Genomic DNA, 23,630 nt, shown 5'->3' with positions numbered 1-23,630 from the left:
GTATCCCACCTACTTTTATTCAAATACACATTAACATTCTGCGTAATGGTGGTGTATTTCAAAGCAATTAAATTTGTAAATCATATCTAATTTTTCCATAGAAAGGTAACGCAGAGTTAACCTTTTGTCACTCGCGCTGTTGGAAAAAAAACAAACAGGTGAGTAAAAACTAATGATTTTTACGAATGGGGTCGCATTAGCGGAGTCACCCTCACTGCTATTCCTCAAGTGACTCCTTCCCCTCTTTCACCCTAAAGCTCGCTGACGTGCTGCAATTGTAGTAGCTTCCAGTACAGGTTGAGGAAATAGTTTCGTCTGCGTTTGCTTTTTTCAAACGCACGAGTAGTTCCGTGATAACACTAGCAAACATATATTTTTATGGAGTTTGAAATTTTCCAACGCGCGATCGTTAATGTGATAATTATTGTTTATGAGTGAGGTTTTGTTTTTCTAAGCAACGTCTCGCTTCTTGAATAGAAGTGAGATAGAGAAGTGGCTTGACAATATTAATGATGAGTCTGATGCTAACTATCGAAAATTAGTGGCTGCTGAAAGTGATGCGGATTGAAGTAATGAAAAAGTGAATGAAGATGATATTGATCATGATAGTGAAGCAGATATGAACAGTGTAGATGCAGATTCAGATGCAAACGATATGGATGTGAATTACAGTTACAGTGAAAATATTGTTTCATTGGGAAAGACAGGAAAACAAAATGTAAATAGTAACTGGCAGCATCAGCAAAGACAAAGTGTAAAAACATTGTGAAAAAGATGCTAGAACCGAAGTTTACTGCTAAGGGTATCACTTTTTTTTTTTTTTCGAAATTTATCGATATAGCCATGATTGATGAAATTGTAAAATGTACTAACAATTATTTGGATAAATTACGAACAAGTTTCGGCGAAGAACGCACTGCAACTGTACAGTAACTTCAAGAGCAAAATTAATGACTTTATTTCGACGTTTTTATTTGATTGCCAAAAGAAAGGAGCACGTGATGATGTACGATCACTGTGGACATGTGACGGAACAGGAATTCCAATCGTAAGAGCAGCAATGAGTTACACGAGCTTTTTACTGCTACTCAGGGCATTGGATTCGATGATTTCGAAAGCCGATCTCAGAGAAGAGATATTGACAAGCTATAGATATACCACATTGACTTGACACCTAGTTTTCTGTTCCAAGTGTTGCTATCGGCTGAAGGAATCCACTCCCTTTCGCCAAGGCTCTCTCTCGTTTAGCAACAGCTGAACCCTTATTGGCTCAACGCGTGGATGTGTCGATGGTTTGAACTTTAGTTCGCATTTTTGCCACGAATCAAGACATTTTGACAGCACTGTAGCAACAATTCCAAATATCCTAAGTATTTACTCAACAATTGCATGCATTACTTCAAATGAGTTTACTAAATATATTGTTTGTATCTCAAAATGTCAATGTTGGAAAAAAGCAAACGCGCGAGTAGTTATGTTGCTAAATTTGGCGCGAGTGACAAAAGGTTTAAACTACTCCCGACGTAATTCCCTATCCCGTGACAGATTTTGACTTACCCACTCTTTCCATCCTAACCCAGTATTTCTACTGACTGTAGACAGGGCAGGGCTCTGAGTAACCACATCCTCTTCACCTCATTAAGAAGCGTTTCCAAATTTCATTTTCTGAATAGTAATTTACATAATCTGTTTCTGCATCAAAATAAAATTTTGATAATTAAAAGGATAAACTTCTGGCGACCCACACAAAAACGGCCCGCGATCCACCAATGGGTCGCGACCCACACTTTGAGAAACATTGGCTTAGAGTATAGTGTCCTATTAAGAATTGAATGGGTCAATCCGAAGGCATCCATTTTGAGTGTCGAGAGGGACCAGGTACTAACACACATTTCTTGGACTTGTAGGATATGAATCGCTGTGCTAAGTAAACGAAATATACTCTGGACCTCTGAAATCGATCAGTACATATTGAAGGGTTCGATTCGAGGTGGGAAAACACACAACATGTATTTCATTATGTTTGTCCTATCGTAGGGTTCTGTGAGGGTGTTTTAAAATTTAGTGATTCGGGTTTCACCTTATTTCACGTCTCAATGCTCACTAAATCAAGTAGTGTAGCTTAAGAATTCATTCCTGGTGACTTTACAGGCTATGTCCAGCCAAGCGGATCATAACTACTATGGCTGACCAAGCAGTTCATTTAGGTCGAGATTTCATGATTATAAGAAGCTTCGCTTGCTTTTATGACAGCGTAAACATTTCGCTACGAAATGAAATTAATCTATGGCTGGCCAACTGGTTCATCACGTAAACAAACTAGATTGTAGTAGTAAAAATATGGTTCTCAGCAGTTTCCAAGGCAATTATTTCTTAAGCAACAAAATATGTTTCGTTACAAATGAAAATCGATGAAAGGTTACCGTTCGCCAGTTGCTATGGTTTTCCAAAAAGACTGACCAAACAGTTGTCTTATGAGCTTAAGCTTGAGATTTCGTGATTAAAGAAAAAAGAACTTCATTTCAAGTAACATCAATGTCTCGTTAAGAAATAAATGTCCGGCTATGACTTGCCAAACGATTCGTCGTCTATATTATGAACGGGTAGTGAAAAATTAGTCCTGAGCAGGTTTACAAGGCAATTTAAATTTTAAATAACAAAATCAGTACACGTCAACCAGCAGGATATGGCCTGTCAAATGGGATATAACTAAACAGATCAAGTTATAAATTTAAAACATTGCCAAAATTTATGCATGAGTAAAACATTGTCAAAACTAAAATTTATGAGGGCTTTTATCTTGCCTAAGATGGAAGGCTTCTTTATAGCATATGACTGAGTACAGGACATAGTCTAAGGTCAATGATGAAAAGTTGCCTTAGGTGAACAAATCTAATTGGTTAATCCGTACCTCTAACATCGACTTTTGAACTTGAAACCTGATAGAATTATTGTAACTTATTGTTTTTACACTTTAAATTTTAGGATTATAGTTCTATATGCAGCCGAAAAGACTAAAACCGTTCATTTGTTAATCGAGTAGTTACAAACCATTTATTTCCTAATTCAATAGCTGAAAATCGATAAAGTTCACAGTTAACGGTGAAAACCTAAACGGTTTGTTTAGCTAAAGAATGTAGTTGAACTTTTAAGACTGAAAGTTGTTAAAGTTAATTATTAAAACCGATTGATATGTAACAACAATTTCACACATTGAACTTTGGTTACAACTCACAGTCTGTCATCTTTAGTATAGCCTGATTAAGTATTCACTTTCAGCTTAATGTTGAAAATATTTCGAAAGTTTTTTTCCCTTTAAAGTGAAAAGCTTGGTCTGAAAATTTTTAGTTACAAAATTCAGATTTGAACATTCTCAGTTCAAAACTTTTTAGCTTGAAAACTTTTAGTTTGAAAATTTTCGATTAAAAATTATGGATTAAAAATATTTAATTTGAAAAATTTTGATTGAAAATTTAGGTTTAAAAGATTTTAGCTTTAAAATGTTGTGTTTGAAATTTTCGCTTGAAAATTTTTTTTTGAAAATCTTCTGATTTGGTTTGAAAATTATTAGTTTTAAAAGTTATGTTTGAAAATATTTTGTTTGAAAATTTCTAGTTTTAAAATTGTCAATTTGAAAATTTTGGTTTGGAAATCTTGGTTTGAGAATTTTTAGTTTTTCAAAATTTGGGTTGACAATATTTGACTGAAAACATTTTTAGTTTGAAAATAGATTTAAACATTTTTGGTTTCAAAATTTTGGTTTAAAAAGTTTGAAAACTTTGTGTTTGTAAAATCTGTTGGATGTATACTACTCCTTTCTATGCGAAAACCTGATGGGACACATATTTCTTATTATTATTATTATTATTATTATTATTATTATTATTATTATTATTATTATTATTATTATTATTATTATTATTATTATTATTGCAGTATTATTGAACGTTTTCAGGCAAACAACTAGTTTTTTTTTACATGGAGTTTTTGGGGTAATCCATACTACAGTATGAAATAAGCAAAAATAATATACACACAAAATATAACTTTATTTGAAAGCGAATATTCTAAAAACAACATTTATTTGAACTCACACATGCATGCCATCCAGTCATACAGAGATTCACATAACAACAAACTCTCAAACATAACTCAACAATTTAAAATTCACTGTAAACAAGCAAGATTTTTCTATTTTTAGATATTTTGTATCTAAGACAAATTTATATTTGCAAAGTAAATTCCAAAATTTACAATGTAGGACCATGGTATAGACTACTTTGTATATTTTACATTTAACTATATAATTGTATTTTCTTGATTAACAATAACGAAGCAATTCCAACAACATACCCACACAATGCCATAGTTAGCTTAATATCTCCTAGTTGAAGCATTTGGAAAACCCGTATAAATAAATGAACGAAATCTATCCACGATTTATTCTAGCTTTGGAGGCAAGAAACAAAAATTAATTTTTAAAGTCCATTGTTTCGAGTCTTGTGTTATCTTGTTTCTGCAACTGTAAATTATCGTTCCTTACATTGAAAGTCCAGCTAAAGTCATACGTTTGATTTCATAATGTTTCTCCTTTGTCTTTTCCTGTTAGCATTTGCTTGGTCATATTTAGGGTTTCCATAGTTCTTTTTGCCATCTCCTTGTGATTCATTATACAGGGGGTGGTCCTTGTACCAGTCCTCACTAAAATATAATGAAATAGTCATGTTAGTACATTGTTAGATAGTAAGCACAGTCATTGTCAAAAGCCCTTTCCCATTACTAGAAATGATCTTACACAATTTCTGTAGAATTCAATATTATATACGGTGTTTTAAAAAGATTTTGAAATATGAGCTGGCAACATTGTGAGGTAGATGCTAGTAAATACAAAGCGTGAGAGTGAAATCTTGCAAACTCGTATTCGTGGAACCAAGGGTGTCCTGTGAGTTGAGCAAGTGGAGTTGTTGCCCAGACCCCTCAGGAAAAGTAATAAGTGAAGTTTATAATTTATAATTCATTATTCGAATTCAAAATATTTAGAGATGATGAACCATCACGTTGTAAGACAACTTTACGTATACTATTTTAATGTCACTAAGTGCAATCATAATGGGATATTCCTATCATTAATATGAAAAGTCAAAGTTAGCGCAAAATAATTTATTCGTTCCATAATGGATATGAAAGGCTCACCTACTTCATTCGTTCCACAGCTTACTATCACGAAAGGCCATGCAAATCGACAAAATGGCCATGCATTGAAGAATTTAACAGAATTGCATGTTTACGGTAAAATCTATTATGGGAACAATGATAATATTACGGCCCCTTGTCGCAAATTTCGGTGACTTTTTAACCTACTGCGGCATAAAGAAGTTCCATCATAAACCACAAACTCAAGAAATAACCACATGGATAGGAAGTTTGAAGAAACTGACATGATTTAAGAAAATGTGTCCACGACGACAGTGGTATAGACTACTTTGTATATTTTACATTTAATTACCTAATTGTATTTTCTTGATTAACAATAACGAAGCAATTCAAACAACATTCCCACACAATACCATAGTTAGCTAATACCTCCTAGTTGAAGCATTTGAAAAACTCGTATAAATAAATGAACGAAATCTATCCACAATTTATTCTAGCTTTGGAGGCAAGAAACCAAAATTAATTTTTAAAGTCCATTGTTTCGAGTCTTGTGTTCACAGAATTATCCGAGCTACTGTTATCAGAAGCCTACAGCGTCCAGTTGGACGCCAGCTGGTTCCAATGCATTCTAACACTTTAAATCTAATAATAACTTACGACGTAGCTGATTTTGTGGCTGATCTGGATGCCAAAGTCCACTTCAGCTTCAAATCAGTAAGCAAAGTTTTCCTTATTTGATCGAGCAAACTACGCGTCAGTTAGCGATGTTCCTTTAAACATCAGCAAAGTAAATGTATGGTCTTGTCATCATGAGGCCTGTGTTATCTTGTAAATATGTACACTATAATTATTTAATGAAGTTGAACCTTATTGTTGTTTACAAAAGGTACAGTGGAAAATTATTTTGATACATATGTGTACGTTGAAACTTCCTAGTAGATTTTACATTTCTTTTACACCTTATTTCGTAAGTGAAGGCGAAGAGGTTAGTGGAAGACCGTGGAGCATGGAAACTTCTCATTTGCGGCAAGTATGGCATGGTAGAAGCCCACTTTCGATTTCTTCAATAACGTAATGTACAGTCAGAAACAATATTAAGTAAAGCTTAGAGCTATCACTTCTTATAAATGGATTATATATATATATATAATCCAATACTGAATTATTTAATTATATAAATTTACTTTGTTGTGACGGAGGCAAATAGCCTCAATGCTGACGTCCCCATTAAAATTCAACCATCAACATAAATAACTTAATTCTAATTTAATTTTTAAAATGTTATTTAATTCCATAAAATATTGGTATTGCATCTTTATCTGAATTGTTTTCTTATATCAGTCGCAAGAAGCAACGGGGTTAAGGTCACCCAATAGGCCTACATGGAGAGAAAGAGTGACAATTACGATGTTTCGTTACTGGAGACATTTTTATATCCGGCACATTACAGGAGCAGAATGTCCGTTAGAAAATCCACCCAGAAGGCCATTGCTCTTGTTTTACCTTTCCCGTGACTTCTCACTTGTCAATGTTATCCATGCAGAATTAGCTAACTTTTAGACTTCAACTGAAAGAAACCTTAGAGTGAATGTGTTCGCATTATTTCTGTTTAAACTTGCAGTGACTTTCGTGTCTACACGCGAGTAACAGAGTTGTTAGTGTATGTATAATAGTTGTTTCACGTTCCATTCCCAGTGGAGGAATGTATTTTTCGGTGCTGCCACATCGTTGTGAGTCAGTTGGGGAGTTATTATAATAAAGAGGTAGCAAACTCCGTTTAAAAAACCAGAAATTAAAGCGAGGATGCAAATATACAAACACCGTCTGCTAGCCAACTAATGTAAAAGTTGACTCTCCAATCCTAGCTGATTACGGTCTATAGCACCAATGTATTTGAAATTTGGTTAAGAGCAGAATTATTATTTTTATATGTAATACGAAATTCTTAAACCGTCCCATTTATGCTTATTACATTCAAACGTCAATAGGCTTGCACAGATCTCAAAATAATCATGCTCCGAAGTCTAATACTGTGTAATACCTCGCTCATTTTTTGAGTTCTTTTCCAGTTTGTTATGAAGTGGTATTGAAATTAAGGTCGTTGTCTCTTCCTTGCTGTATGTGGAAGATTAAGATTTATGAACTTCGAAATACACAGAGAAAAAAAATACCCTGCAATTTGAAGGGCGTGTAAATTAATTTGGTAGCTTTCGGACCAAGCGGTTAAACGTAGAAAACTGGATGGAGGAAACATACAGAGTTGTTTGTATAAAACATACGTAACCAAGGCTGTAGAGAATATACTGCAATCTGTAATGTTACATACTTCATAATATGAAATGCACAGAAAGTAGGACGTTATGTATTTAAAGAAAAATTGTTATTGGTAAAAGTGGGGACCAAAACCAAAGACCTCAGGGATCAGAGTAGCACTTTCTACTTAAAGAAGCGACTACTTATAGGCTAATATTCTATTTGCCAAGAGATAGAATAAGAAAAACTTTCTAAGGCACCTATATGTTCTAAAGTGTATTTAATCATGTTTAAAATGTTAGTAGCACGTGACGCAGACGACAAAACTTTATGGCAGACAACACCAAGTGTGCCAACCTGTGTGCCAACGTCATTTTCACAATCATAGCTGGAAGAGAGGTATGTTTCATGCCGGTAACAGCGGGGACAAGTGCGGAAGAAGGAAAGTGTCATAGTCTACGAACTTCGCAGACATTGCATGTATCACTTACGTCCAGTACGGGTGTTTTCTACGTTTTTCCTTTCTAATCGCATTTCCTCCTTCCCTATCGATTTGTCCGTATATTATTATTTCTGCACTCATCTTCCGTACGCTCTCTGTATACGTATGACGTCTGTATGACCAGGATTTTGGGAGAAGAGCATATATATGGCGGCAGGATGGCGGCTTCACCCCCCAACTGGCAACGCATTTCCTAATAATCTTACGGACTCCGGATATATCTGATTTACCCAGCCAATACGCACACGATTTAGTTTTTCGTGCATATCAGTATGGTGTCGATTAATTAAATCTCTCATTATCTCAACATTAGTTTGCCTCATGTTAGATTTTTTTTTAAATCGATTTTACTGAAGGAGTTGTAATTATTATTAAGATATGAAAGGACAGTATTTTTAAGAAACGTAGTGAGTCAGCAAACAATATTGTACGTAAGTTATATTTTGTCCCTTTGAATATAGATAAGTTATAAGACTTCTACAGAAATACAATATTTAGTCTTTAAAGGCTAAATACAAGAACATGGTACAGTATCTACGACTAAAAGATAAAAACATGAAACACTTCGTTATTCTAGGAAGTGTACTTTAACTGGATGATGTGTGGTCAGGTAATCGACTCTGAATTGCATTATTTCTGGCTATCGCGATCTATGGTTCATTACTTCTCAATTTAAATAACTACCCATTCGGTTTACGATGCAAGGTCAACATCGGAAATCTATGACCTCATTGGAACTGAACTCTGTACCATACACACTAAAGGTACTTTTAATTAACCATATGGCTTCAAGAGTTGTACTAGGTGGTAGACAGGCTTCTTATAACCTTATCCTTAACACGCAAACCACTCCACATAAGATGAGTAAACAAGTGGACTCTAAACATAAGTGGAAAAAACATGGTACAGTATCTATGACTCGAAGTTTAACACTTTAAAACCTTTAGAAAATACATTACATGAGAAATTTTTAACTTACCAGCCAGGAACATTTTCTGGTTGATCACATCTTTGAGTATCTTCATTATACACCTCTCCTAAAGAACAGCCTTGCTCTCTTGGCATTACTCCATTCAAACACACGTAGAATTTCTGACAATCTTCTGGATGGGGGTATTTAGGATGAGCCACTGCCTGACCATGTTCATCTACTTGCTGTTCTTTTGGACATGAGAAACCATCCTTCAGTTCTACTGGAAAGAGAAGAAAATTAAATAATTACGGTAATTTAAACATGCTACAAGTAATACTTTCTTTAATTTTTGAATGACCAAGATGGGGAAGGAGAGCTCAGTTTATACAGTTAGTGAAATTTTGGGTGTAGGCCGCAAAGTTCTATTGAACAATTGCACAAAACTTTGTATCATACGAAACTGCCTGCTGGGCATTAATGTTGGCGCGAAGAAGGGGCACACGCAATTTAGTACAAGATCTCACGGCCGAAACCATACAGCCTGAACCTTATGGATCACAATCTCACCGCCAAAATATCACCTATCCAAAACCTTGCCGGGCAAGCTCTCGCGGATCATACCTGGTCAGAACCTCCCTGGAATAAATATTGCTTAGAACAGAACCTCACTGCCCAAAATCTTGAAGGACGAAATCTCGCGATAACAATTTCTTCGGTGTAGAACGTTCAAAATATCAAGTTCACAGTCACTAAAAGAATTTAAGTGAAATAGATTCTATCAGGATAGTCATTTGGAGTTTCAGATGGTGCCTCTGAGTAAGGTGTATATGTATATTCATTTTAATCAATATTATAATGACAAAGTTATGATAAATGTAAAATTCTACTGATCGGAGTGTTTTGCTTCCTAGCAAAACCTGAAATGATGCTGCTTGATTGGATAGATAAGATTTCTTCTAATTTGGATTTATAATTATATATCCATTCATTTTGAAACTGTTATTTTTTAAGCTTCTAATGTCTAAAATAAGCATTTCTTGTCCCATATTATTATTATTATTATTATTATTATTATTATTATTATTATTATTATTATTATTATTATTAGTAGTAGTAGTAGTAGTAGTAGTAGTAGTAGTAGTAGTAGTAGTAATAGTGTGACCTCAGAAACTCTTACATACGAGGGAGGATCAAATGAAAACCTTAAAAGTTTATTATAAATTTCAAATGTTGTGCTATTGCTCTGAAAGTTGGCAATATTGTTTCCAACAGCATTCTCTTTCTTCAGTGGGTGGCAGAAGAGTCTAGTCAAACAAGCGCCAGCACATTATCAGTTTCAAGATGACCGCCCCACTGTGCACATGCACCGCATTAGAACAGCGTTCGGTGATCCGGTTTTTGAGTAGTGAAGTTGTGAAACCAACTGAAATTCATCGCAGAATGGCAGCAAAGTATGGTGATTCGTTTTTGTCCCTGCAGCAAGTATACGAGTGGTGTAGGAAGTTTAAAAGTGGCGAAACATCTGTGGAAGATGCTCCTCGACCGGGACAAGCTCACCGCATAGTGACCGACGACCAGGGATTTATTTGTAGCCAGGGAAGCCTGGGAATTTTCCCCCTTCTAAGTTTTGGTTTCCCTGTCTCTAGGTTTAGTTTAGTCTTCCCAGCCTGGGAAGGTATTTTCCACCTTTCTTACGCTATACAATCTGTTTTAAAGTACAATGATTCAACATCATGTTTTAGTAACTTTTTTTTTTACTCTTTTAGTATGTTTATTGTCGCGAGCTATGCTGGTCTTGTTTATAGAATTGTTTCTAGAAGGAAAATCTTGCAGCTGGTACCACTGCTTATCATTCTTCATCTGAGTAGCACAGTAATAATAATAATAATAATAATAATAATAATAATAATAATAATAATAATAATAATAATAATAATAATAATAATAATAATAATAATAATAATAATAATAATAATATAATATCAGTGAGCAGTCACTGCATGTAGCTTCTTCGTTGACAAGCACGTTAGAAAGAACATAAGGAAATGGATATTAGACTCTATTTTAATAAAAGGAAAGCTCCTAAGTATGAAAAGGCAAGTAACTCCGGTACACAAAGTAACAGGCTTTCGTCTGACGGTAGTGCAACGTCGGAAACCGCATTATAGACCGCATTAAAAAGTGAAAAGAAAATATATGAACTTGGGGGTCGCCTATCAAACTAGTATCATAATTTCAAAGTTGGTAGGTTTAAAAATAACGTTGTCCCAAACCCCACTTTAAAGTTGTTCTGCTATACGGAACACAATCTTGCATAAATATTCCCCCCTTCTACAAAATCCACAAATAAATCACTGCCGACGACAACATTGCGCTAGTGCAACAGCTTGTAAAGGATAACAGGCGTATTACCCTGAAAGAAATCGCAACAATAATGGAGATTAGCTTTGGTTCAGCTCAACACATTGTGCATAATGTTCTGCATTTCAATAAGGTATCAACAAGATGGGTAACACGTCAGTTGACTGCTGAATTGAAAGATCGTCGCGTCGACCCTGCGAACAACTTTTGCGTCGTTTCAACGCCGAGGGTGATGCATTTCTTGACAGGATTGTTACAGGCGATGAGACCTGGGTTCACTATCATCAATCAGAAATTAAGAAAGCGAGCAAGGAATGGCGGCATAGCTCTTCGCCGAAACAAAAAAGAAAAAAAAAGAAAGAAAAAAGAAAAAGAAAAAATCTCCACTCAACCATTAGCAGGACAGCTCATGCTCACTCTCTTCTGGGATTCTAATAGAATAATTTTGGAATAGTACATGGAAAAAGGAGTGACGGTAACCAGTGCCTCGTATTCAAACATGCTGAAAAATCAACTTCGCCCTGCAATCACGCGTAAACGGCGAGGGCTTTTGTCCTCAGGAGTACTCCTACAGCATGCCAACGCCCGACCGCATTCTGCCCGTTTGACCGTTGAGACTATCGATGACATCAAATTTGAGTGTCTCATTCATCCACCCTATTCACCAGACCTTGCCCCAGTGACTTTCATTTGTTTGCACCACTCAAAAGAAGTGATGGGCGGCGAACATTTCAATAGTGATGAAGAGTGAAAAATGCAGTGCACGAGTGACTACAACTCGATCAAAAGAATTCTTCCAGCGAGGTATCCATGCACTTCCAAAACGGTTGAATACTTGCATTGAATGTCAAAGGGTCTACGTTGAAAAATAAGAGGTAATATTTCCTTTCATTGTTACATTCTAACATTTATTGCACTTTTAAGGTTTTCCGTTTGATTCTCCCTCGTATATTGTCATGGTGAGATTTTGGCCACGAAAGATTTTGCCATGCGAAGTCTTAGCAACGGGAAATTTTGGTCTCTGTAATTTTAGAAGCGAAGTTTCGGTCACGATAATTTATACATATATCACACACGAACATTCGTCCGGATCTGGTCGACGGCAGTACACCGGCTCATTCCTAGACTACAACATGTAACAAACTGTTATTGTGGATCGCATGTCACATCGACTGCTTAGCAGATAAACATCAATGTCGCACCTGAGTTGCCAGCTAGAACTCAAGCGCTACTCTGCAACAGTATTTTTTACAATCAGGGCTACGAAAATAGGATTCCCAGATATAGGCCTATTCCACGCCCCGTCATTGGACAGTTTACCACCTATTGAGTTGGTAAAAAAAAAGAAAAAAAAAGCAATTGGAGAAATAAATGTTTTAACCTGTCGGGTTAAAATTCGCATTCATATTTACATTGTTAAGAATGATGTAACAATGTGTGGAGTGTTATTATTTCCAAACAAAACAGTATTATTATTATGATTAATAATAATAATAATAATAATAATAATAATAATAATAATAATAATAATAAATGTTGTATGCATATTCTAATAAAGTGTATCTAAATATTGTTTCTTGGTTTCTTTAACAGTTTCATCACGTCTTATAACCTATTGATAAGTCAGAGAAATGATCATGAACTTATTATTTTTAATTTACATTATAAAAAACTTAATATGTTTTATTTCAATTAATATTTGACGTGAATGTTAAGTAACAAATTGATTGTAAATAACAAGTTATTCTTTAGTCTTGAGAAATCTTGTAATAAGAAAAGTAACAACAAAAACAAGAAAGAAAAAAATCATATACGTATTACAATTTATTTACATCAGGTTGTCTAAAGGCTATTGAGCTTTTAAAGTCAGAATTGAGAATTAGTGACTGTGGTTTGAAAATAACATTGTGAAACCTCTATGAACCATTTTTTCGATTATCATTTTTAGTCAAGATCATAATTCCGTTACTGTCGAACCTCTTTGGGTTCTGAAAGTAAATGATATGAAATAAATGGTGAAATAAGAGTGTGGGAGGAAACGGGAGAACTCACCACGGACCTGTCGCACCAGAGGTGAGCGTTCAATCACGAAACCATTGTGCCCTCCTATGAACTTTAAGTATCACTTGCAATTCATGCTGTATAAAGGGAAGATAATTATTTAAATAACTGTTTATTTGAGCTTTTTCGAAGAGTGACTTATTCAGTGACATAAAACAGATTTCAAATGTCATATCATATACATTTTAAGAAAAGTAGTCTGACGATCCGTTCGCTAATTACTCCTCAAGAAGCTAAGAATATGCTCGCTAAATGATGGTCAAGTTTAAATTATTATTATTATTATTATTATTATTATTATTATTATTATTATTATTATTATTATTATTATTATTATTATTATTATCATTATTATTATATTACTACATAAATCACAAAATTGGTTTTATTTCTACGTTCAAATAACCAGCTAACTTTAAAATACTTTGTATCTACACTACATTGCCAATCTATTACCTAACACAACGTGCCGAACTTCACGCACAGTAGTATTAACAATGTTATCCTGGCCCATGCGAATGTTTCCTTAGTTTACGATATACTCGACTGCTTTACATCTCATAGTATCTCAAATAACTAATGTCTTATAGGTAAATAAACATGTTTTATTTACCTATAACATACTTTTTTTTTCAATGAGGAGACTTACATAATGCAACTTAACGTACCTGTTTGAGTTCCACATCCTGATCGTCCAGAAGCTGATGCCCATACACACGTTCCAGAATATTCGTCAAAGTGAAGTCCCGTTGAACAGACTATTTCTGTGGCTTCACCATCTATGCAGTTGTAAAAGACGTTGCAAACAGTTGGGTCCGGATGAGCAAAGTAACCATTTTTACGAGGACACAATTTGTTGGATTTTGGAGGTTCTGAAATATATTTTTTAAAAATCGTTAATACAAATGTTTCTGCTTTGTTTAATTTATATTTAAACCATTTTATAGCGAAATTTTATTTCTGTGTGGGTACTCTTTTAGCCTTTCGTATGTTTGCCAGCGAAGAAATTTCTACGCAGGCGTAAAAAGAAAAGCATGTTTCACAGATCCTTTCAGTAAACATATACCTATCTCTTATGTGGGAATTTTACTATGAGGTATGCCGCATGGATAATACTTAAAATGATAGAGAACAAGAAGAAGCACTACAAATGTGAGTGTGGAGAATAATTGATAAACATAGCTAGTTAGCATTTCAATTCAATTGATACTATTAATTAATACTGGCACATGTCAGTGCGCACTAGCTTGAATCGGTGCACGTAAGCTGGGGGGGGGGGTTAATATGCGTTTCGCTGAAGGCTGCTTCGCGTATGGTCATTCACTACTTTTGACGTTACTTTCGATATTCATTCACTCTCCTATTTTTGGCAAATACAATATTTATAGGATTGTACACATCACATTAAAATAGGCCACTAATCACCTCAAAGCCAAGTTTAGAACAAATTGGTCAAGTTGTAAGTTTACGTTAGGATTCCACGTTTGGTCTTAATCAAAATTGGTCTTTGTAGTCTGATTCTCACCTCCGAAGGTTATTTAGTATTCTTGTTTCTTCTTTTGCTAATTGTTAAGATATTTCTCACTCAAACCTCGGAGTACAGGGATTTCTTAGACACTCTGTATATCTGTGGAGTATACAAATAGAAAGTATGTTACAGATATCAAACATGAAACATGACGCGAATATTTGTGTTCTTAATTCTGTAAAATATTTAAAGAAGTTATTATATCAATGAATGTGCTTACACGTGCACAGTATAACATGGTGTGCGTCAAAATAACGGATGAAGTGATCATACCAATTTTACACTGCTAATTCCTCGTCTGGTGTTCGTTAAGTAGCATGATTTCTTATATAGGAGTAAGAGCGATTTTTGTTGCCTTGAATTGTACAACAAATATTGAATCAACATCTAAACGAGAAGCGAAAATTTCCTTCGTGGGCTTAAATTACGGAAAATACATGAACAACCAGTTACCAGACTGAACTGAAGCGGAATAAAATAGTGAAAAAGTTAAGATCAATCTTTCTCACATAAAACTATTTAAATCACTGATTGGAAAATAATGATAGAATATTACGTACGCAATTCCTGTCTATCTCCGCAATCTACATTAAACGGTTGATCACATTTGTTCACTTTTCTGTTGAAAGGATCGAACACCAAACCATCTGGACAGAGCTTAGGTGCAGCTACTCCATTTTCGCATTCATAATATTTATCGCACTGATAAGGATCCTCAAATATTCCAAACTTCTCTGGACATCGAAATGCCTCTCCTGCACCTGTAAGCACAAAAAAGTGAATGTAACAATCAATTCCAATAATTAATTTAAGTAAGTTTAATACAAATGTGTAGTTACTTTCATTAATAGAGGAAGTTCGGGTATTATGGAATAGTCGCATAATATGGAATAGCTCATTATCTCGCCTGTGATGTGTTGCTTCCAAGCGGAGAGGAAAGAAACTATTACCTCACGTCCCCATGATGCTCTACAGTCAGTCTCCTTGTGACTGTGACATTCGTTATGTTGGTAGACGTGAAAATCTGATTTCTTATTCATGAAAACTTTTACAAGTAAGTGTTTTACAACCTGTATTTTCCTATTGAAATGTAGAACAACAATTCCTTGTTTATTATGACGTTGGATATACAAAGTGGTAGTTTGATAAGAATCATTATTCTATACACCTTTGAATGCGTTTAACAGCTCTTTCGTTTCCAAAGTGGCGTGGAGGGCAATATGGAATACCCGCAAGAAAAGCATGGTATTCCGTATTCCGTATGGTATTCCGATTACAAAAATATATATCGGTATTGGGCAATGAAAATACATTTACGATGATAACAAGTGTATTTTTTGTTCCAGCAAATTTTCTGATGGTACAAGGGGTGAGCTTGGGTCCAGCGTTCATCATGTTTAATGTGAGCTCACAATGACTGTGACGTCCTGAAGCAGACTATTATATTTGTGACTTTTGCAAGTAATCACATTCAGTTACGGCTTGGCATTTAGAATTTTCATATATTGTCACTGTATTCACTGTATGTTCAGCAGAAAACTCAGTTCTTTTCTATATAGCATTTGTATTCCATATTACCCGACTATTTCATATTACCCTCCAAAGTGGTTTCTTTACAAATTACAAATTTTGCCCACCCCTGTAACGAAACTTCTTTACCAAGATACGCATAAATAAAGCCAAATATGTAAGGCGTATACTTGTTTTCCTTTTCGTTTCAATGTGCAATTATTAACTGAGTTACAAGCGAAACAAAAATGATATTCCATAATACTCGAACTTCCTCTACTGCGATTATAAATTCATTCTTTTTAGCATTTCATTATAACTATTTTTCTCTAACGTAAAATAATAATTCAATTTCAGAAAAATATGAATCTATTTCGAACAACATTCAAATCTCACTGAAATAATTCATAACATATTTAGCGCCGATTCATTATTAATTGAACTAGATTTTCACCTATTCGTCGTTCAAAAATTTTCTACATTTCTTTTTTACTCAGCATGGATACTTCACATGAATTCGAACATTGAAGCTACAAATACAGCTACAAATACAGCCACAAATTAAAATGTTTTGGTAAATAGCGTCTCAAACAATTCTTGATTTTAATCTATTAAGTTGTTATATGCTCACCACTTTATCTCATGACATTCTGAGAAGTTGCTTCAATTTATGGTTATTGTGGAAGAAAGAGACGGGAGGAAACAAAAACAAATATAAGTCTGGTGTTAGCAGGGACGGATCCAGGCTGAAAGTTTGGGGGGCGGTCGTTCGAAGTCAATAGATTTTATTTAACATTTATAATACAAAGGTGAAAATTCTTGGGATAAGTTGAAGGGTAAGGGAAAAAACAAGAAATGTCCCCGTATGTGCTTTTTCTGGTGCTTTGCCCTATCTGTTGGTGACTCTTGGTACTATTTGACTATATATGCTATGCATGAGTAAATGTAGAAATGTCCATGTAAAATCGGCAAAACATTTAACTAACCCTATTCTTCTAACGCGGTTTTCAATATTAAAGCGCTGTTTTCTCGAAAATGCAGTTTTGTGACATTCCTTCTTTTCCCCCCTTACCCTTCACTTTTATTTTTTTAAAATCCTATTCTGGGGGGGGGGGAGGTCGATCGAGTCTCGAAGAAGAAAATGTCTTACTACTGGTCTAATTCGTAGCTCTGTGTCTTTCGTGCACATGATTCCGTGTTCGATTTCCGGCGGAGAGCATAAATTAATATCAAATCATTCACTTCCAATACTCACCTGTCTTCTTAAGCCTAATTTGCTGGAATGTTAAACTATTTTTTTTTTTTCATTTTTGAAGGAAAACATCTTAAATTTCATGCTTCTTTACAGACAAAAATACGTGGTTTCTGAAAATGGACTTTTTGTACCCTATATTTATACAAAGAAATGCTAACAAAATGCATATTGTCAGAGGAGAGAGGTGTTTCTGGACCCTAAAGAAAATAAAGCGGAAAATATTTGCGGTAGCGATGCTTTCTATTGAGAAACTTGGCGAGCAGCATTTCAGATTTCAATAACGTCATAGAAAAATTGAAGCCCAAAAGATCGAAGAAAGACCTTCCATTCTAAAATAATGCATAGTTTATATAATTAAAAAAATTTGTTTAACTGCGTGCATGCAATTTTCTTGCCTTTTTTTTTTCTTCTTTTCGGATCAACGCCATCATTCATGGCTTACAGCACATATTATATATTCGATTTATCTCGTGTTCAATAACATGAGTGTAGAGGTTTTGTATATAAATAGTGTATAAACGTACATTGATAGTGGTTGCTTGAAAAAAACGAAATAGCTTATATAATAAATCAATATTAGAGAAATAATATAATCAATAATATACAAATAGAGCTTCAAAGACTTTCCACTTCATATTTCCTGAATATTTTTTGGATAAGACTCAAGAATGCTGGGGGAGGGGAACACTTGCGCGTACCTACAAACCTTTGATATTGCAACATTGCAACCGGTACTTGTACAGACTACGAGCCGCTACTGCAAAATCCGATGAATCATTTGTAATGACCTTGTATATTTGTAAAGATAAACTATAACAAACTTCACATGTTCTTTTCGTATGTTCTTTATCAAGTTAAATAGGAACTTAAATTAATTCTGCGCTCAGAACATAATATCAAATGTTTATCTTCTGTGTAATTTTATCGTGGCCATTATATTTTTAAAAAAATCTTTACGTGATATTTGTCAATACTAGGTTGGTGCGAATGAAATGTCCGCTTTGATCTACTGAGAAACTCACCTCAGTTACACACCACAGGTAGGAAGGGATTAGAGTCACGGGTCCAACGTTACAAATAAATACACTTCATGTGTAGTTAAAAGGCTGGTGTGCCCAGATAGTCAGGAGGTAGTGCGTTCATGAACACGGTCGTGTGAAAGTGCATCATATTGAACACACAATTCAGAGAATTTTTTCTTTATGAATTCAAGTAGAAATAAATAAGTAAATAAAATAATAGTGCAATGGGCTGGGAATGTCGAATGACAGTATCATTCGCCATTGATATGGAAAATTTCATTCCGGCGATACAGCACTGTAAAATGAGCCTCATGGATAAAATCGGCGCGGTCGATTCATCTTCAGGTGGTTTCAAAGCAGACGGAGCACCATTGAAGTACCTCACATATTTCTTTGTTACTTGAAAGGAATACTCCAAGTCCTACTAGTTGAAGGTGGTCTTCCGATTGACCTACTGAAAAAGAAGCGATGTTGCAATTTTTTTTACGTTCTTATATAGATAGCGGTGTACAAATTTAGTCAACACGTTATTTGATCTTTGTAGCTGCGTATTTAATATGTTGTATTACTTTACAATGTCTACTTTAGAGGTTACATGGGCCTCAACCAGCCAACAAAAGTCGCTGTCTGGAGATGTGCAGTTCTCTGAGTGTAAGGAATAATCGAGGTTTCTTGCATCAGATTGTTACTTAAAAAGATAAATGAACTTGCTATAACAAGCATAAACGGATAGGACAATGAATGGATCATGATCATCCCACAGAATGGTTTTCTAAACCACCTTTCCATCTACAGAAGGTGTTGTGGTTGACATGGTGGTCTATGGTGGCCTGAGTGATCCATCACGTCTTTCTCTACCGAGATGAAACCATCAATGCAAATCATTACAGTGCTGAACTCAATGATATGCACTGCAAAGCCTGCGAACTTCCATCAATGATGAACAGACATGGTGTCATCATTTTGCATTACAATGCTGTCTCTCCATGAGTTACAGGATGAAGTCATTTTTTCCCATCGTATTCCCCCTATGTTACTTTTTTTGGCGTCTTGATCATTTCTTGGGATGGAAGTTTCCCTGATGACTGGGCAGTGCAACGTGCTGTTGAGAACTTCTTCGCATCGCAAACTCCAGATTTCTTTCGCCACAGAATCCAATCGTTGGCTGAGCAATGGAAGAAATTTGTGGTTTCAGATGATGACTATTTTGGTTAATAGGTATTGTAGTTTTCATTTTTTAAGTAATAAGAAATGACACATATCTGACAGACATTTCATTCTCACTAGCGTAATATTGTGGTTACTTATGAAGATGGCAGATATTTTGTTTATTGTTGGCCATAAATTAAATTTTTGCGAAATGTCATTTTACACTTGTTCGTGATTCTTAGGCGACTGACAGCGTTATTGCTATCGATTAGTATGCACATTTTATGTAATTTCCTGTTCATAACTTTCTCTATCGGCAACTTCGTTATTTAATGATATAACGCAGCAGTTTATTACATCATTGAGTCTGAACAGCTTACCCATTCTACTGACCTCCTTCCGCGAATAGGAATCTTCAACGAGATAATAAATATTCTAACTGGAAATATTTATAATTTAGATTCTAAGTGGAAATTAGGTGTTTATGACAACTACTAGTTAAAAGTGATGTTTGCAGGTCATTTACCTAACGTGCACTAAAAAGGATGTTTTAATCGAATTAATAGTTCAAAGTCACATACAGACAAAATTGATGTTAATATGTAAGGTTACAACCAGTTTTATATTTATATATTTACGTATTTTACATTTGGAAGATTTCCTGTAGTTAAATGTTATCGTATCTAAAATTTCAAGATTTTTAAAAATGAAAACGAATAAGTTATTGCTCATTTGGCGCTTCACATCGATATTATACTATAGGTGTTATTTCTGCTGAAGATATGGCTATGCTATGCTAGAGCAATTATTAAACTATTACCTGATCTCGAACAAGTAAGGAGTACGGTAGCTCGGTTCTAGAGCGCTTACCTCTTGTATGTGGTTTCTCTGGTTCTATTTCCTGCCAAGTAAGTTTCCATGGGCTTTCTCGGGGTACTCCCGTTTCCTCCTGCTTTCTTATTCCACCATTACTTTCATCATCAACTCATCGTCTCCCTTAGCCTAAAGGACGTAATCATGGGACATTCAACTTAAATTTAATTTCATTTTATTTTTCGAGCAAGTAAGTATTGAAGACACTCTTCCCTCGAAGGTATTTGAACCTGTGATGCCGTACCAAAAAACGACACCCTAGCCATAGTGTTATAGTAAGCCTGTAAGCACACATTTAGGCCATAAACGTTACAATATGGCAATATTAAAATTTTGGGGGCAAACTATTTTTCAAGTTTACTTATCTATTTGTATTTCAAATCACGTTATCCCATAGCTCACATTCAAAATAACCGCTTTCCTTCAAGATAATTTCGTGCATATTACTTTTAAAGGATCTTCAGCATTTACTCTTTTCAAAGAACATTTCGAATACACTTTTAGGAACCCAAATATTCAGTAATACTTGCTAGATTGCTATCTCTTAAAATCTTAAAATCTATTCCCATTTGAACGTAAATTTTCTTCCTACACTTTTTGTCCTGTGAAAACACTAAATATCCAGGTTATATTTCTATTTACCTTTTCTCTAATTCCTTGAAAAGTTTATAATTATGATTTGAAACAATATTTTTGACTCATTTAAAATACAGGGGTGCAAAAATAGGTTAACCATTTATTATTCTTGTTGTTACTTTCCAGATAATTATAGTTGATAATTATATTACACGTATATTTATTATTTTTACTATCTTTATTATTTATATATTTCTTGTTTATTATTATTTATTATTTATAAACAATTTATGCAAGGAAATTGAGGAAAATGTAGTCAAACCCAATACAGAAACACCTTATAGAAAGGTTAGAAAACAGTTCGGCGAGAAAAAGAAACGCACAGACATTATCATAGACAAGGACGGAACAACGTTAATAAGTTAGAAGAGGGGCAGATAACAAGAAGATGGCAGTAATACATTGAAGAACTTTACAAAGCAGACAGAGTGAACGAAGAAGAGATAGAGAAGGAAGAAGACGTCGATGTAATGAATTAGGATCATCAATTTTACAGTGCGCATTTGACAATGGTTTGAAGAAAATGCAACATGGTAAAGCCCCAGGAATAGATAAATACCAACGGAAGTGATTAAGAATCTCGGAATAGCAACACAAAATAAACTATTTAATCTTATTAATGAAATGTACATCTCGGGAAAAATACCAAGAGACTTCGAGAAAAGCAGATTGGTTCCTATCCCGAAGAGGAAAGGCGAACGGAAATGCGAAGAACACAGAACGTTAAGTTTGCTTTCCCATGCATGAAAAATACTGTGCAAAATTATCGCACAACGAGTAGAGGGGAAGATCGAAGAAAACGGTTATCAGAGGACCAGTTTGGATTCAGGAGGAAAAGAGGAACAAGGGAAGCAATACTGAGTCTACGGTTGATCATGGAACAGCACATCAAAATAAACAAACCAATTGTGATAGCATTTGTAGATATAGAGAAAGCTTTTGACAACGTAGATTGGAATGTCATGTTCAGAGCGTTGAAGAAGCTGAGAGAGATCAGAATGAAGCAAGAATAAGTAAAGGAGAGACGCAAGGATGTGGACTTTCACCTCTCCTGTTCAACGTCTATATAGAAAAAAAAAAAAAAAAAAAAAGAGGCTATGAAAGAATTCTTGGATAGAAACGAGAAAGGCGTAAAAGTAAATGGTCAGGTTTTGAGCACTATAAGGTTTGCTGATGACATAGCATTGATAGCGGACAACGATGAGGACATGCAGGAAGCACTTTCAAATTTGAACGACCAACTGGAAAACACATACAAAATGAAGATAAATAAGAAGAATGTCGTCTGTTATAGTAGAATGAGGAGTGTGCGGTAATTTTAATACATGAAGTTGGCAACTGTGCAAAGTTTCAGCCACCCGCCACCTACGGCGCTAGTTATAGGTAAACACAAATGGCGATTCGTTTGGAAAACTAGTCTCGCAAAGAAATCCGCTCAGTTCAGGGGCGGATCCAGGACCGACTTCTGGGGGGGGGCGGTGGGTTGTCATACTGCTACTTTTAAGGGCTCCAAACTTTGGGATGGGTTTTATTTATATATAAAAAATAAGAAAGTTTACTCTTCTGGGGGGGGGGCGATCGCCCCGATCGCCCCCCCCCCTGGATCCGCCCCTGGCTCAGTTAATCGATTTCTGTGGGGGAATCATGTAAGTGCGGTTGGAATTCACCGGTAACTGGTAAAGGTTTAAGGAGAGATTGTAATGTCTCTTCAGCATGTCCCAGAATGGTGTCGAAAGTTTGCGGCATACAGCCCAGAAAACTACCACACTGTTGAAGCAGTTTCACTGGGACATCATCGACCTCTCAATATACAGGCCGGACCTAGCTCCAGGCGACTTTAATCTGTTTTAGCACTTGGAGGAGCACCCTGGAGGCCGTCGCTTCGCTTCAAATGTGGCGGTAAAACACACTTCGTGACAACACTGAGAAAAATAATCGTATGCGACGTACGTATAACTCAATATATATATATATATATATATATATATATATATATATATATATATATATATATATATACGTACTTTCCATATGTGTTCCGAATAAGCGTACTTTCCGTACGAACGCATAAACTATATATAGGCGGTCGGGATTTCACATGCAGATATACATATTTAGCATACGTATATGTATGTAATATCCGGAAGATTATTAGATATCAGACATCCTGCAACAGCATGATGTAACATCTAAGCGCAGTACATATGTATTATATGGATATCGTATGCACCGTACTGATTTCTGTAATAAACATAAGGATATAGTATATTTGTACAATATACCGCTGTGCGGATAACTGATTTTTCTCAGTGAACGTGGCTGAAAACTCAAGGATAGGATGTTTACCAGAAGGGAATCTTCAAACTCATCCCACGATGCGACAAGTGCCTCAAACGATATGGACGCTATGTCGA

The 23,630-nt window shown here is 35.2% G+C and overlaps 1 protein-coding gene and 1 long non-coding RNA gene across 4 annotated transcripts in view; one reads left to right on the top strand and one right to left on the bottom strand.

Moving 5' to 3' along the window:
* The window catches only part of obst-A (obstructor-A), a 65,833-nt gene that overhangs the window by 26,400 nt on the left and 15,803 nt on the right, over positions 1-23,630 (bottom strand). Inside the window, exons 2-5 of one of the 3 annotated variants that reach the window (XM_081765624.1) lie at positions 15,333-15,533; positions 13,913-14,116; positions 8,889-9,102; positions 4,031-4,701 (exon numbers count right to left, since the gene is read on the bottom strand). In XM_081765624.1, coding sequence (XP_081621750.1) covers positions 4,563-4,701; positions 8,889-9,102; positions 13,913-14,116; positions 15,333-15,533 — 758 coding nt within the window. In that variant the 3' untranslated portion in view covers positions 4,031-4,562. Of the gene's footprint in view, positions 1-4,030; positions 4,702-8,888; positions 9,103-13,912; positions 14,117-15,332; positions 15,534-23,630 lie in introns of those variants that run through there. The other 2 variants (XM_081765622.1, XM_081765623.1) reach the window with 2 other exon arrangements.
* Positions 4,722-23,630, top strand: part of LOC145690588 (uncharacterized) — a 160,079-nt gene continuing 141,170 nt past the window's right edge. The window contains exon 1 of the long non-coding RNA XR_014132245.1: positions 4,722-6,040. This is a non-coding gene — a long non-coding RNA (uncharacterized LOC145690588). The remainder of the gene's footprint in view (positions 6,041-23,630) is intronic.

Source organism: Thermobia domestica, chromosome 7 (assembly GCF_964235325.1).
Source record: "Thermobia domestica chromosome 7, izTheDome1.hap1.1, whole genome shotgun sequence".
Lineage (NCBI taxonomy): Eukaryota > Metazoa > Arthropoda > Insecta > Zygentoma > Lepismatidae > Thermobia > Thermobia domestica.
Note: the sequence above shows the minus strand (reverse complement) of the source record. Positions and strands in the feature narration are given on the sequence as shown.